Source organism: Delphinapterus leucas, chromosome 20, assembly GCF_059928025.1.
Source record: "Delphinapterus leucas isolate spDelLeu-1000000601 "Yukka" chromosome 20, BTC_Dleu_Yukka2, whole genome shotgun sequence".
Classification (NCBI taxonomy): domain Eukaryota; kingdom Metazoa; phylum Chordata; class Mammalia; order Artiodactyla; family Monodontidae; genus Delphinapterus; species Delphinapterus leucas.
This window is the reverse complement of record NC_143148.1, coordinates 17,789,567-17,805,958: the sequence shown is the minus strand read 5'-3', so window position 1 is coordinate 17,805,958 and position 16,392 is coordinate 17,789,567. Positions and strand designations below refer to the sequence as shown.

Sequence of the window (16,392 nt, the reverse complement as noted above, 5' to 3'; positions counted from 1 at the left end):
TTTAACTTCATGACTCCCTGGACAACAGAAGGCCTGCTGCTGCTCACGTCCTGCAGCAGACTTGGCAGTCCAGGCCATGTCCTCCGAGGGTAGTCAGTTGGAGAACAAGCTGCTTGGCTGCAAAACGTCATCCTCCACCCTCGCTAGGCAGACAGCATAGCCTCTTCCATCAAGTGTACCAACATATACATAATAGGAGTCCCAGAAGAAAAGGAGAGAGCTAATGGAGCAGAAGAATATTTGAAAATATAATGGCCAGAAACTTTGCCGATTTAATGAAAAACATCAATGTAAACATCCATAAAGCTCAATGAACTCCAAGTGGGATAAACTCAAAAGAGATCCACACCCAGACACATAATCAAACTGTCAAAAGAAAACCTTAAAAGCAGTAAGAGAAAATCAATTCATCACATGCAAAGGATCTTCAGTAAGATTAATGGCTGATTTCTCATCAGAAACTACAGAGGCCAGAAGGCAGAATACGGGATGACATATTCCAATTGCTAAAGGAAAAACTTCTGTCAACAAAGATTCCATATCCAGCAAAGCTATGCTTCATAAATGAAAGAGAAATTAAAACAGTACCAGATAAACAAAAACTGAGAGAATTCACCACTAGAAGACCTAGCTTATAAGAAATACTAAAAGGAATCTTTCAGACTATAGTGAAAGGAGTTTCTAGAGAGTAACTAGGATCCATATAAGGAGAAAAAGGGCACTGGTAAAGGTAATTACATAGGCAAGTACGGAAACAGTGTAAATGTACTCTTCGTTTGTAAGCCCTATCTGATTTAAAAGATAACTGCATAAAGCAATAATTATAATTATAAACCTGTGTAGGTCACTGCGAAATGTATAAAGATGCAATCTGTATGCAATAACAGCACAAAGGAAGGGAGCATAATTTTTGTGTACTATTGAAATCAACTGATATTAATGCGAACTAGATTATTACAAGTTTAAGAAGTCATTTGTAATTCTCTGGGTAACCACTAAGAAAACTAAAATATACAGAAAATGAAATAAAAAAGGAATCAAAACTGTATACTGCAAAAAAGTCAATTTAACACAAAAGAAGGGAATAATGGAGAAATTGAGGAACAAAAACAATATATGACACAGAAAACTAATAACAAAATGGCAGAAAAAAGGTCTTCCTTATCAGTAATTACGTTAGATGTAAATGGATTAAATTTTCCAATTAAAAGACAAGGATTGGGCTTCCCTGGTGGCGCAGTGGTTGAGAGTCCGCCTGCCTATGCAGGGTACATGGGTTCATGCCCCGGTCCGGGAAGATCCCACGTGCCACGGAGTGGCTGGGCCCATGAGCCATGGCCGCTGAGCCTTCGCGTCCGGAGCCTGTGCTCTGCAACGGGAGAGACCACAACAGTGAAAGGCCCGCGTACCGCAAAAAAAAAAAAAAAAAAAGACAAGGATTGGCAGAATAGATGGATAAAAAAAGATTCAACCATATGCTCTAAAGAGACACTTTAGGGCTTCCCTGGTGGCGCAGTGGTTGAGAGTCCACCTGCCGATGCAGGGGACACGGGTTCGTGCCCTGGTCCAGGAAGATCCCACGAGCCGCGCAGTGGCTGGGCCTGTGAGCCATGGCCGCTGGGCCTGCGCATCCGGAGCCTGTGCTCCGCAACGGGAGAGGCCACAGCAGTGAGAGGCCTGCGTACCGCAAAAAAAAAAAGAGAGACACTTTAGACTCAAAGACACAAGATGAAAGTGAAAGGATGGGAAAAGATATATTATGCAAACAGAAACCAATATATCCATAGACTGGAATATTTCTCAGCCATAAAAATGACCAAAGTACTGATTCATGCTACAACATGGATGAATTCTGAAAACACAGTTAGTGAATGAAGCCACATATAAAAGGCCACATACTGCATGACTCCATTTATATCAAATGCTAAAGTAGGCAAATCCATAGACAGAAAATAGATTAGTGGTGGCCAAGGGAATGACTGCTAATGGGTACAGGGTTTCTTCTTGGGTGATGAAAATATTCTAAAATTGATTGTGATGATGACTGCACAAACCTATAGACATACAAAAAGGCATTTTAGTTGTACAGTTTAAGTGGGTCAGTTGTATAAGGTATGTGAATTATATTCTGACAAAGCTGTTTTTAAAAACTTACTGAATTATACACATAATGAATTTTATTGTATATAAATTTTATTCTAATAAAATTGATTTATAAAAATTGACAGAAATGAGAAACAGATAAATCGACAAGCATAGTTTCAGATTTTCACATACCTCTTCTGATGACAGAACAAGCAAACAGAGAAATCAGTAAAGTTGCAGAAGATACAAACAATACAATTAACCGACTTAATTTCATTGACATATACAGAACACTACAGCCAACAACTGCAGACTACGTGCTAAGTATACATGAAACACTTATCATGAAACAATATCATATGTTGGAAGTTTCAACAAATTTCAAAGGGTTGAAATACAGAGAATATTCATTGATTACAGTAGAATTAAACTAGAAATCAGTAACAGAAAAATATAAAATCCAAAATTGTTTGGGAACTAAGCAATAAACTTCTAAATACCTACAGTTCAAAGAAGAGAAAATAATAAAATCAGAAAATAAAACCATGAAATATCGTAACTGGTGAAATGCCGCTAAAGCAGGGCTTAGAGGAAAATTTATAGCTCTAAATGTAGGCAGTAGAAAAGAACATTGAAAATCAATGATCTAAACTTCCATCCCGGGACTTCCCTGGTGGCGCAGTGGTTAAGAATCCGCCTGCCAATGCAGGGAACACGGGTTCGACCCCTGGTCCAGGAAGAGCCCACATGCCACAGAGCTACTGGGCCCACGTGCCGCAACTACCGAAGCCTGCATGACGCAACTACTGAGCCTGCATGCTGCAACTACTGAAGCCCATGCACCTAGAGCCCGTGTTCCGCAACAAGAGAAGTCACTGCAATGAGAAGCCCATGCACCACAAGGAAGAGCGGGCCCCCGCTTGGCGCAAGTAGAGAAAGCCCATGTGCAGCAACGAAGACCCAACGCAGCCAAATAAATAAATAAATAAAAATAAACTTCCATCCCAGAAATATCTTTCTTCTTTCTCAGTGAACTAGAGAAAGAACAAATAAAACCTAAAGAGATTAGAAAATTTTTAAAGCAAAAGATCAATGAAATAAAAAGCAAACATACAATAGAGACAAATCTACAAAGCCAAAAGTTCTTTGATAAGATGAACATAACTGAAAAGGGAACCCAGGAGACAAAAGGATCAGGTTGGGGCACATCCCTGACACTTCTGTCATGCGTGACTCAGAGCTCAAGCTATCAGTGAGACAGCTAGGTAAGCGCAATGTGGCCCAGCACAACGTATGGGCCTCAGCAGAGAAGCCTTGGGAAGCCTTCAATCCTCAGGATTCTGAGCCCTGCTCTATCTCAAGCCAGGATATCACACAGGGCATACAGGATTGTGACCCACCAGGAATCCTCCATGGCCTCACTGATGGGTGTTTGAAAACACCTATCTAATGCTGTCGTTGTGCAGCTGGTACCCCCACTTCTGGCTGAAGGAGGGACAAGGACGAGGAGAGGGAAGGAGGTATTAGCAGGCTGAAAGGATTCCAGGTCTTCAAAGCTTTCGGGATCCCTAACTATAAAAATAAGACTGCTAAATTCAAAGTCTACCAAAGTGTTGTAGAATCAAGCCCTACTTGTGAAATATCAAAGAGATCACAGAGAGCCAACCTGGCTCAGGGTGAAGGACAGAGCAGGAGATGACATAAATAAAGACGGCAATACAGACCGTCTCCCATTCTGCCAAATATCACTTTGACGCTAGGAAAAGCGATGGCCTATCTCCTCAAAAGCCAAACACGCCAGTAGAATCTCACGTTACAAAACATACGTACGTATACACACATGCACACACACACACAAACAGCAAGGTGACCAGGCACAAAGACAAAGATGCAAACACACAGACACACACAGAGACAGGCATACGCTTAGAAAAGAGGCGCAGGCAGACACACACAGATGTATATTCGTGGACACAGGCAAATACACGCACACACACACACAAAGGCATAAACATGGACTAACACCCAAATATACACACAAACAGAAACACACAGACTCACACAAATGCACACTCAGATACAAAAACATTCAGACAGAGAAACACCCTCAGACACACACATAAGAGTCCAAAAGACATTCATGGCAATGTCAGGGGTTTAACTCAGGTAATGAAATTTGAACATTCCTTGCTTTTGCCTCTGTGCTAGTTAGAGCTCTCTATACCGAGCGTGTAATAATTGTGTAAAAACAACAACAAAGCCCACCAGAGCCCATGAAGGTGGGGAACGTCCTGGAAGCTGAGGGTACCTCCCTGGTGGGCTCTAGCTGTGGGCTGGGTGATAGACAGTGAGTTGTGTGAGCCCAGCCAGCCCTGCTCCAGCCCCCGGGCTCCTCCCTGCAGTTTCTAACTGGAAGATGGAGAACAGGTCCCAGAAGGCCCCCACTCCACCCACACTGGGGGCTGGGGCGGGAGACTCGGAGATTCCATGAGCCATAATCAGAACCTCAATCCAAACTGTTAACTTGATACATAAGTTAACAGTAACCAGAAAGCCACTGGTCCCCACACCACAGACTGGCATTTTATTGTAACTGTCGAGTTTTAATAATGTCCCTCTGCTTCTTGGGTTTGAAAATTCACATCCCTGAACATTAATATTCCTGCATTAATAACCCCCAAATTCAGCAATTTCATACTTAACTGCTTATTTAAATGGAATTAATTTGTAACCAATCATCGTCAAATATGCAAGGCAATTTAAGTAAATGCCACAAGATAAGAAATGTGCTTATCCTGAATAACCAGCTAATGTAAAACAGCGACCATATTTCTCCGTCAGACAACGGCGTGAAACAGAGCGCTCTCTACTCGCTGCCCCCACCCAGGGCTCTTGGGCAGTCTGCCTGCCTTGGACGGAACTGTCTCAGGCCGAGAAGGCGGCCCATAGGCCACCTGGCCCCCCACAGATAATCTCTTTCCCTTCATAGCCAGGGTCTGTCCGTCTGTCTGTCTGAGGAAAACCTGCTCTCAAGTCTACCTCTCCTCTGATGCTAACGAAGACGAATCATGTCTGCCTCTGCTCCCAGGCTGCAGGACCCAGCTGCTCCAGGCAGCTGTGGTATGTGCCGCCCCCAGGAAGAAGGTGTCTTTCCTGTGGAGCTACCCTCTCCACAGACCAGCCCCGGCCCCGCCCTCACCAGCACCTGGCGACGAGCACCTGACCCTGTCCTCTGGCCGGAGCCCACTACAGGGCCTGCTCCTTCCACCCCTTCCCTGGGAGCTGTCCGGGCGCCAATCCCGCCGTACAGGGAGCTGTGGCCGGGGCTGGAGTCAAACTCAGCACGAGGCCTACAGACTGTCCCCACCTGCTCCCTTCACCCCAGCATAATCACACCCTGGTTCCCCAGGGAGGACGAGGCCACACCCCTTGGTGAGCCCAGGGGCCCCTGGCCATGGGGAGATCCCAGTGCATGTCTACCGCCCCACCCCGCCTCTGCCTCCCTGCTCCCAGTCCCCTGCGACCCCACCACTGTGACACCTGGCACACCCCCTGCCGTGGGCAGCAGGCGGCCTGGCCCTGATCTGGGAAGGCCAAGGGAGGTCTGAGGGCTCCCAGGACCAAACCCACAGTCCCACCGAGGTGACAGGCCCAAGGCAGCCGACTCTGAGGAGCCACGTCTGGAGAGGTCACAGCTGGGTGGACAGGTGAGGCCACTGTTCCATCACAAGCTCCCTCCTGCCCCCAGGCCAAGGGATAAAGGTGGCCTGGGGTGGCCCATCAGGACAAACAGAGAGGCCAAAACCTGAACTTCTGCCACACCAGGTCAGTGAAGGATCCAAGATGGGAGGTGTTGCAGAGAAGTTCAAAAGGGTCAAAAACAAAAATTCCAGGAATAAGGCACTTCATTAGGGCAGTGAGAAGTGACCGAGGATAGAAGCAGTTGCGTGAGTATTAGAAAGTAGGACGACAGCAAGATTCATCTTGCATAGGAAACAGGCTATTATTATCCCTGCAAACAGCTGGAGGTGCTCATGGCTGGCAGGTGAATGCGGTCACTGAGCCGCAGCGGCTCTGGAGGACAAGGGCCTCTCCAGCCTGGCGCAGGGTCCGAAAGGTGGCAGAGCTGGGGTGGCTGGGAGACAGGGGGCTGAGCTGCACCCAGACCCCAGGAATACAGACACGACTTTCTAAAGGGAAGGCGCTGGCAGGGGGCCCGAGGTCAGTGGCCACAGTGCGCTGCAGGGTGGTGATGGGGGGGCGGTACCCAAATGGAGCAACCCCTAAGGGCAGAGCTACACAAAGGGTGCCACAGTGGGATGTAAGGCCCAGAGCAAGGTGTGAGGGGACAGGAGGGGAGGCAGTACCACAGGGGGGCCGGGGGACCCCAAGGCAGGGAGGGCTCTCACCTGCGATACTTCAGCCAAGTCAGAAAACTCAGCCTGCCACATGGGTGTGGAAACGAATCCCCCCAGCATGGGGGCAGGCGCTCAGCCCAGCAGTGAGGGGCCTGGGGAGCAGCTCACAGCCAGCCCCCGTCTGGACTGGACCATGGGTTGGAGAGGGCCAGCCTGGGAGAGTGTGCAAAGTTAAGGCTCTCCAAAAACACTCCCAAGGTGGGGTGGGGTGTTGGCCAAGCACAGGCTCCTCTGGGCTCTTGGCAGGGGCCACGGGGACTCAGGGAGCAGCAGGGCACAGAGGCTGGGGTCTGCTCAGTGGAGGGAGAGGTCAGTTCACAGGGGCCCTCCTCCCAGGGGAGTGGGGACAAGGCCTCAACTTCCACCGCTCACAGAGAGTGACGATGCCCCTGGAGTCCCCCACCGCTCCCCCAGAAAACCTGGGCCCCGGGAGCTTGCGAAGGCATTCTCTGCAGCAGAGACCTCGGCTGGGAGGTGGGGCAAGAAGGACCCCACAGCTCACTGACGTCCAGGAATCTTGTCACCGGACATCCTGAAGTCTGCTGGCCCACTACACAGCTGGGGAAACTGACGCTCGAGGGGCACTGGGGCGTGATGGGGGCTTGCTCGTGGGCAACTGTTTATTAAGCACCAGCTCCACGCCAGGTTCCGGACAAGCGGGATCTCATTTTATCCCACAGCAAGCCCGAGCAGCACCAGGCTTCCCGTGGGAGAGCTGAGGCTCAGAGGCAAGTTCTGCTAAGGTCACAGAACCGGTCGGTGTGGCAGCAACCAGGGCTCCCTCCTTCTAGCTCAGGGCTTCCCCACAAGGCAGTGAGACCCAAGTTGAGACTGAACAGGCCAGCCCACGGGACCAGAGTGCAGGCAGGTGAGCAGGGCACAGGAGCCGCCCCGCACCGGGCAGTGCTGGGGGACGAGGGGAGGCTCGGATCAGGACAGGCAGCAGGAAGCTGTGCCCCGTACCACTCCCCTCAAGGGCCTGGAGAAAGACAGCGGCTCCACGGCCAGCATCTCAACAAGCTGGGCTAATCACTGCTGGTGTGGGAGGCGAGGCCGCTCTGGGGAGCTCCCAAGAGGATGCGGAGATGCGTGCGACGAAAAGAAGCAAACCTGATGCCCCACCACTCTTATCACTGGGGGAAGTGACACATATTTATGAGCTCATAATCTCTCCTAATCACATCACACATCACACGTACGCACAAATTCCCGTGGCTCAGGCTCATACATAATTACAAGGCACTTCCTCGGTCCACCAAAGGACAGAGGATGCCGTGGCGCAGAGTACAGGTTGGGGGCGGGGAGGGGCTGGGGCCGGAGAAACAGGAGACCAGGCGAGCTGTCCACACTCAGCAGCCCCAAGGAGCAGGTGCCTCCCCTCAAGGGTTCATCTGCTGCAGCCTCGGGTCCTACAGACCGCTCCCCGCAGGGCCAGGCAGCGGCCAGCCCGGGGACACAGGCATGGCTGGCAGGCGGCACTCTCCAGGGGCCAGGGCATGAGGGTGGCAAGGCGGGAGAGGTGCTGGCTCCCTGTGCCCAACACCTGCCCTCCTGCCTGGGGAGGCCTAGAAGGGGGAACAGAGCTGGGGGGCTCGGCCTGGGGCTACGCTGGGGAGCGAGGGCAAGTAAGGGGGCAGCCATCTGGGACTGGGGCAGCAGGGGACAAGGGGAAGCTATAAGCCTGGCTGGGGGAGGTCAGGGGCTAGGAGTGAGGGGAGGGGGGCTGATAAAAACGAAGACCACGGAGCTCAGAGCAGGTCCCTGGAAGGAAAACAGCCGCCCCATGTGTGTGCACGGTTGCCAAGGCTTCCCTAAGCACGTGGCGGGCCTGTGCTTTCACAGTAGAGCTTGACAGGGAAGTGGCATCGATCCTTAAAGTCAAGGTTGGAGTGAATTTAGGCAAATTATTTTTCTAAGCATGTCCTCGAATCACCCAATCTAACCCCTTTTTAGCATCCTCCTGTTTGTGTGTTTTGTGTCTAGTGTGTAGACTGGGCCAGCCTGCTGGTGCAGGTGTGAGCTGACGGAGGATGAAAGGAGATGGTTCCCAGGGCCCCAGGACTCACTTGCTGATGCCCTCGAAGGAGGCCTCCCTGCAGGTGCTGCCGCTGTCGGTGTTGACGCCGCGCTGGGGAGAGAGCGAGAGGGAACGTGAGGGCGCAGACCCGCCACACGGGGCGACGACGGCGAGCACCCGCCTCAGCCCAGCCAACCCATCCCTTCCCGCCTTTCAGGTAACTCCAGGCCGGGCCCCAGCACAAGGGCAGCCCTCCTTTCTCTGCTGCAGCTTGAAAAGGAGAGAAAGCAAGGCCTCCTCCGTCCAAGCACCTTGCTGACCCCAGCTCAGGCTGCCTGGGCACAGGTGGAGGCTGGGAGAGAAGACCTCGGACCGGGACCACCTCCAACCACAAATCCCCCCGCTGCCCCAAGGCTGGCTGGTCTCCCTGTGCACGTGTGTGCACACACGCTCCCCATAGACAGTGTCCTGAAAAGCACTATCAAATCCGGCCCTTCCAGAGACGCGGGTGTGACCCGACTCAGGCAGGAGGGGCCTTTCTCCGTGACACCGAGACTCTGTGTTACATTCCTCTCCTTTCCCTAATTGTAAGGAGACTCCAACTGGAACTTAGACAGGAGCGGAGACAAAACAAAAGATTCAGAGGAAAACGTGCCATCACCAGAGAGGCCAGGCCTTTTAAATCGCCTTTTAATTCTTCCTCAAGACCTACAGGTCGATGTCTAACTGTATCCCCCCCAAATAAAACACACTGAACCCTCCGTGACCACAATCATAACGTTTCTTCTCAGCCATCAAAACAGCAGGGTGGAAAAAAGAGATCACGTGTAGTGCTAACAAAAATAACTGAGAAAAACTATTTCAGTAAAAATCAATTAACAAAGGAGAGAAGGGTCACTTTGGGAGGGTAGAAGGGCTGCATACTCTTCATATGTGAAGCTCCCCAAGGTTGAAGTATAAGAAAGCAGACTTCTTCTCGGAGCCATTTCACAGCCTCAGCACCCCCTCCCCGCGCTGCGAGGGCGCACCATGCACCCCTGCTTGCCCCACGCTGCAGCAGGCCCTCCGTCATTTAGTGCCCCGAGTCCAAAATCTGATGCCACACAGCTCAGCAGCCTCAGGGGCAGATGCAAAGGGTGTGTTCACCGACACACTCTACACTGCACATTATTTGAAGTGCACGTTTTGATACGTTCTCTATCAACAACGGAGGAGAGACAGTGTGGAAGCAAATTGATATTCTACGTCCACAAACCCCAAGAGCTCAACCTGACACAAATACATCCTCTAGTCAGGTTTTAACCCTCGGAGTATGCGTGGCGTCTTGTCCACAGTGGCCTCGGGACAGGACACAGCCCAGGTCGACTGGAGAATGGAGGACGTGGTCCTGGACACGTTTAGCAATTCAGACTGAGCTGTCACTATTTATCAGCAATGACCCTTGTTTTCGATCCTCCCCACGGCCCTGACCTCTGCAGGGGCAAGCGGCTCCCTAAAGCCCCTCCCCGTACTCAAACGCTGCCTGGTCCCTGAACACCGGCCACTTACCAAAGTGAGGAGGACAGAGGGGCTCCGTGATGTCAGAACGCTGGCAATCTGAAAGGTCAGAAAGAAAAATCCACTTTAGTGCCACCACGTGAAGCCTGATGGCGAGGACGTACCAGCGTTATTAAATACTGACAGCTCATCCTTAAAGCAGAAGTTTACAGAGAATAAGGGATTTCTGAAAGCCACACAGCTATCAGGTAACAGAGAGGGACTCAAACCTAAACCCGGCTTCCCCACGTGCTGCCCTGGCTCCGAGCCCCACACAGATCCCAGCTCCTAAGAGCCAGACCCACTTGCCCTCCAAGGCTAGCACCTCTGTTCATCTGCCTGGTCCCTCATGAAAGACCCACTGAGGCAATCTCTTCGGCACTGGTGCCCAGGGTAGACACCCTCCTCCCTGCCCCCTTCATCCCCCTGACCACATCGACTTGCCACCCCCAACCCCACATCCTCACTTTCCATCCCTCCACGGCCCACTCAGGGCCCTGCACGCTGCCTGCTTCCCACCCGGCCCCCTGAACGAGCTTGCCACGCAAGCTCACCTCCCCATGCCTCTGCCTGGGCTCACCTCTGCCTGGGACGCCTTCTCCCCATCGTAGCCGCTTCCTCAATTTGAGCTCAGGACTGAGGTCTCTGGTCCCCCGGTGGGTTGGTCCACTCCCTCCTCTACTGCCCCCCGGGCCGGTCACACTGCCTCAGCCATGACATCCTCACCCCAAGGGGGCGGGCCACCCCGGTGGGACCACCTTCTTCCTCTCCTGGCCCTACCCCTCAGTCTGCTCTGCATCTTGGCCACTGCAGCTCCTGCTGTACTGAGTCCCCTCCCCACGCTCCCACCCTGAACTCTCACACCCTGACACAGGGCGACAGTGAGGATTTGTTGTTTGTTGTTTCAACAGCTTTACTGAGCCATCACCGACATACTCTACACTGCACATTATTTGAAGTGCACGTTTTCATAAGTTCTGACATATATATATATATATATATATATATATATATATATATATATATGCTTTTTAATACTGAGAGGCTCCCAGAGAAAACCTGGAAGATACCGAAAACTATAAAAAGATAAAATACACCTACAAAACCATCCCCTGAGACTTTTTATCTCTGCACATAAAAACAGAGATCTGTAATGACATTTGGATCATATGAAGTTACATGCTTCGCTTATTTCCTGTCATTAAATAGTCTTCAAACACGCCATTGTTACCAGTCACTACCGCGGGGGATGGTAAACGTCCAGGGAACACCCGATTACACAGCCTGTGCCACTCACTGAAGACTCATGTCATGTAACCACCCAGGAAGCTGGTGCTGCAAATGTCCAGATTTCACCAGTGAGAAGGCTTATGGGTTAATCTGCCCATAGTTAAGAGAGAGCACAGTGGTGGCTGTGCCATATTCTCTTAACAGATCTGGCATAGTTAGTTTATTCATTTCTCTACTGGGCACTTACATTATTTCTAATGATTAACTTTACAAAGTATGCCCTGATGGGCATCCTGATATAAAGTCTTTACTTCCTTAAAAAAAAAAAAAAACTCACCCAGTGAAACTGCTGGGTGACAAGCCCCGTATTTTGTCAAGGTTTTGATGCTCACGGCCAGATGACTCACGCTCCCACCCGCAAGCCCAACGCTCCATCTCCCTGGACCCTCCTCGTTTGCTCAGAAACTGCTCTGAGAATGACTGAAGCCCAGCCTCTGAGCTGCACACACAAGGGCGTGGTGAGTCGCTAGCACGCCCTAGGCCCTCTGCGAGAAGGAGGGGGCGGCTCATTAGAAGGAACCAGAGCCGCACTTGGCCCTGGGTGTGTTGTTACGGCGACTGAAGGGTCTATATTCATCAACACAGAGCGGTCTGTCAACTGCGGCAGCACGACCAGAGCACGAGTAGGCACTCGGGGACTGTATGTGCTATTGTCCTTGGGAGAGGGGAGCAGGATAACAAACGTGTGGGCTGCTGGTTTTTCTCTCGGCTGTGACTCAGGACGTGCTGCTTGGGGATAACGGAGGAGAAAGCAGCCCTCTCAATGCCACCCGATGTGCACACGGATGGATGAGGCCTGACGCAGCAGGCTGGGCGTCTGCTGGTCCTGGCAGGGCAGCATCTTTTATTGATCGTGAACACTTGAGTGGGCCGTGGTTACCTCTGCGGCTGCAAAACCTCCCCCAGCCAGGCCGCTGCACCCGCCCTTCCCCGTGGAGACCAGTCAGTGCTACCCTCTTGTCAGCACACCCTGATTCCCTGCCTCCGAAATTAAGGCGACGGACGTGAGGCAGCTATGCGTCACAGGTGGGAACTACAGCTCCGCACACAGGACGACATGGCTCTGTCCACACGGGGCCTCATTTCCGTGGACCAGTGGTCACTGGGGACCCACCAGCTCTCATGAACCAGCGCTGTTAAACGCCTTGCCTTGCTTCAAGCCGCAGCACCAGTTTCCCAGGTAGCCTGGCCTCTCCGGCAGGTCGCAGTGACGGCACACGCAGAACTCTCCAGAGCCCTATGGACCAGGATCCTCCCCTGGGGACAGTCAGAGGCTTCCCGTGGAGGCCTCACGCACCCTCGTGCCCAAAGCTCCCACCAGGCCTGCTGGCCACTCTTCAAGGGTGACGATCCAGAAAAAGGGGCTGGACAATCTTTGACCAGTGCTGTCAAGAAAGGCTGCACTGCTCCGGGAGCTGGGCTTCACTGTGCAAAAAGCAAAGCTTTTAAAACTGAACCTTTTTCACGGCAGTCTGAAACAGGGCTGAACGCCGGTGGCCGGCAATGCATTTAAAATGTTCAATTTGGGGGTAATTCCTTGGCAGTCCAGTGGTTGGGACTCCACACTCTCACTGCCAAGGGTCTGGGTTCAATCCCTAGTTGGGGAACTAGGATCCCACAAGCCACGTGGTGCGGCCAAAATAAATAGCTAAATAAAAATTTAAAAATTCAATTCGTTTCTCAAATTTAAATGTTGGGAAAGACCACGAACAACATGGATTTGCAGCTACTCATGAACAACTGGTGCATCTAGTAACCTGGGGCGAGCAGTCCCACACAGCATTCAGAGGGCCCGCCGCAGACCCCACCACTCCCTGACGCCTCTACCCACCGAGGCAGAGAGGCAGGCAGCATCCATCACTGTGCTGCCACCAAGGTCTCTTACATGCGAGCCAGTGACCCTGGCAACATCTGCCTGGTGCCATAAAGGAGAGCGCAAAACGTGCCCTCCGCCTGGCCAACTCCCGTCCCCATGAACACCAGCCACTGCACTGCACCTTGATGGCAATGCCTAGTAGCCCGTCTCAAGGTTCTCCTGAGCTCCCCCCTCTCAGGGGAGCCACCATTCACTCTACCTTCTCAATAAACTCAGGATCACCTACAGGAGGAGGGAAACTAGATAGCCAGGGTTGCTACATCAGACACCTGTACTGTACATGTGGTATCGAGTGACGGGCCGCGGCCTGGGGTGGGGGCTTCTTGCCCTCTTTCACAGGAGACAAGTGTCAGCTGCTTCTCGTCTGTGATTTGTAGCCAAGGCTGCCCAAGGTTGTTAGATCAAGCTGAGCACCACAGAACTGGTCCAGGGAACCCTTCCCCAACATAAAGGGCTTCCTGTCGCTTTCCATGATGGAGTAGCCCCAGGCACCCTCGAGTGCCTCCCAGCCCAGGTGTCTGTACTTGAGTCGGGCTCCATTTCAAGCCACAGAAAACCAAAGGCACTTGGGGGCCTGGTCACCTCTGGAGGCGTGTCCTGCAGCATCCGCTCACTTCTGACAGGGCAAAGGCGGAGGTGGAGGGCGAGCCCCCGGGGTCCAAAGTTGGTGGGGTCAAATCCCAACCCTGGTACTCCATGGCCATGCGGCCGTGCATGAGGCCCTTCACTGCTTGGAGCCTTGGATTCCTCTTAACGGGGTGAGACTGTGGCCCACCACGAGACAGGGCAGAGGGAGGAGGGGGTCCGTGTGAGCTGCCGAGGTTGCTGGAGCCCGCAGGTGCCATCCTGGAGTGAAGCACCTGTCCCACGGTCCACAGGAGCCCTCGTTTCCAATAAGATCCATAGCAGTAATCGTCACAACAAGGCCGATTAACGATGACAGTGATAATGGCGTGGCCCTGCAGAAAGCACCGTGCTCTCACCTACACTGAAGCCTTCACTTCAGATTCTGCTTCATAAATACAGACTCAGATGAGCTGGTCTGTTGGGCTGTAATTCTACACTATCATGACAGGTTTTCCTGGCCTGACACTCAAGGCCTCCTCTGTTTTACCTCATTTGGAGGCCGGCTCTCCTGCCCAGAAAGCACTGCGTAAATGGAGCTGAGTTCACGGCCACCGCCCCCCTCCCCGCCCACCCCGGTCATAAAAGCAAAAACACCAGACTGTGGCTGGGAGGCTGCGGCAGAGAGACGCTCTGACTCGATGCGCTGGGCCTCAGGGCCCATCCCAGGCTGCCCCCTCCAGGTTTCACACCGAGGAGACCCAGAAGGTCAAGGTCCCAAAGAGCAATAATGTTAAGATAGAGTTTACAAAGGTAGGAGGGATACACCCGCCAAAGGAGAGGGTCAGGACAAAATCACAACTAAGGATGGGCATCCCTCTCTCTCTAGCGCTTCAAAAATACAAGGTACAGTAAGTCCCCTGCATATGAACCTTCCAGTTGCAAACTTTCAAAGATGCGTAAGTACATTCCATCAACATCAGGCGTGAGTGAAACTGCAGCTTGCCCTGCATCTCCTATTGCTGATCTTTCAGCTCTACCAATTCCCACCTCCTCTCCCTCCTCCAGTCAGTAACTCCTCCTGCCTTTTCACTCAATGCCAGCCCAGCTCTTAGTGTATGACGACCTCTGTCTGGGGAAATGTGGCACGGAGGGGCTCCGTGCAGCCGATCCTGCCAGGCCAGCGCTGCACCTCGGGCAGCGGGCACTCACCTCGGGGTGTTGCTGTTCTACCCAGCACCGATCTGCACAGAGGACGGGGGTTGTGACAGCACCCAGGGACAAGCAGAGGCCTCCTGTGCGCCTGGCAGCAGTACTGGGGGGACTTGGTCCCCCAAGGAGACGAGGGGGGCACATGGCTGTGCTCTCACTTTTGCCACGGCCTGGCCCTAACAGCAGTGGAAGTCAGGGGCAGCCCCTTTTTTTTTTTTTTGCGGTATGCGGGCCTCTCACTGTTGTGGCCTCTCCCGTTGCGGAGCACAGGCTCGGGACGCGCAGGCTCAGCGGCCATGGCTCACAGGGCCAGCCGCTCCACGGCATGTGGGATCTTCCCGGACCGGGGCACAAACCCGTGTCCCCTGCATCGGCAGGCGGACCCTCAACCACTGCGCCACCAGGGAAGCCCAGGGGCAGCCCCTTTTGACTGCCTGGATTGGGGGACAGATTCATAGCCCCAGGAGGACAGTCACATACCCACCCAGGCCACATGCCACTGGGCAACCATGCTGGCAAGAGGATTAAAGCCAGGGGTCCTCCAAGCCCACTCCATCCCACAGGCCTCTCGCTGTCTGGGGCTCTTCTGACAGCGGCACCTACAGCTGGTGAGGGCCTGTGGGAAGGGCCTCCCAACACGCAAAGGCCCAGCCAAGCCTGATCAGACCTTCACAGAGACATCCTTCCTCCGAGCAGCTCAGCGGCCACATCCAAGGTATAAGACACCGGCGACCAAGTCGGGCACTGCCCCAGCAAAGCAGGGGCCTCCCAGGGAGGTCTGAGATGCATGTTTCTTGCCTGCTCTCTCCAAACAAGGGCACTGCTGAGGGGGCCGGTGGCTAGACCGTGCTGTCCCGCGATGTCCAGCCAGGCTGTTGCAATGGGAGGAGTCGGCCACTACTGACCTCGTCTGTGTACTGGATGTCGTCCACGGCGTACTTCTCCTTGAAGTGCTCCTTGGAGTGGATCCTCAAAAAGAAGCACAGGAAACGCCAGGGTCAGGGTTTGGCTGCAGCTGGGTCCAGGCTGCCTTCTGAGCTCAGGCCAAGAAGCCCCGGGCCCATCCCTGCCCCAGCCGGCACCTGGCACCGAGCCGGTCTGCCCAACACAGGCTTGGAGGGCAAAGGACACTGGGCCAGAGTGACTGCTGAACCCCACCTGCATCCCTCCACCTCCCCCAGCCAACCTCTGCTCCTCCTTCGAGCTCGTGACCCTGGCCGCCTGGGGCAAGCAGCTGAGGACAAACCTCCCTCTACTACCAATGAGAGCCCACCCACACCGGGCAGCCAGCCAGCCCACCCATGCTTTGGGACATGAAATTAGCTGCCTCCCAGGCCCCCACAGAGCCTCTTTTAAAGAAAAGTTTAAAAGTTAACATTTTAAAGAAGCCAGTA

General features: G+C 52.9%; 1 protein-coding gene across 2 annotated transcripts in view; it reads right to left on the bottom strand.

Annotated features, from left to right (window-relative positions):
• Positions 1-16,392, bottom strand: part of PEPD (peptidase D) — a 114,774-nt gene that overhangs the window by 80,586 nt on the left and 17,796 nt on the right. For both annotated transcript variants that reach the window (XM_022585815.2, XM_089902944.1), the window contains 3 exons: positions 15,904-15,967; positions 10,069-10,116; positions 8,570-8,631 (listed from right to left, as the gene is read on the bottom strand). In XM_022585815.2, the coding sequence (XP_022441523.2) occupies positions 8,570-8,631; positions 10,069-10,116; positions 15,904-15,967 (174 nt within the window). The remainder of the gene's footprint in view (positions 1-8,569; positions 8,632-10,068; positions 10,117-15,903; positions 15,968-16,392) is intronic.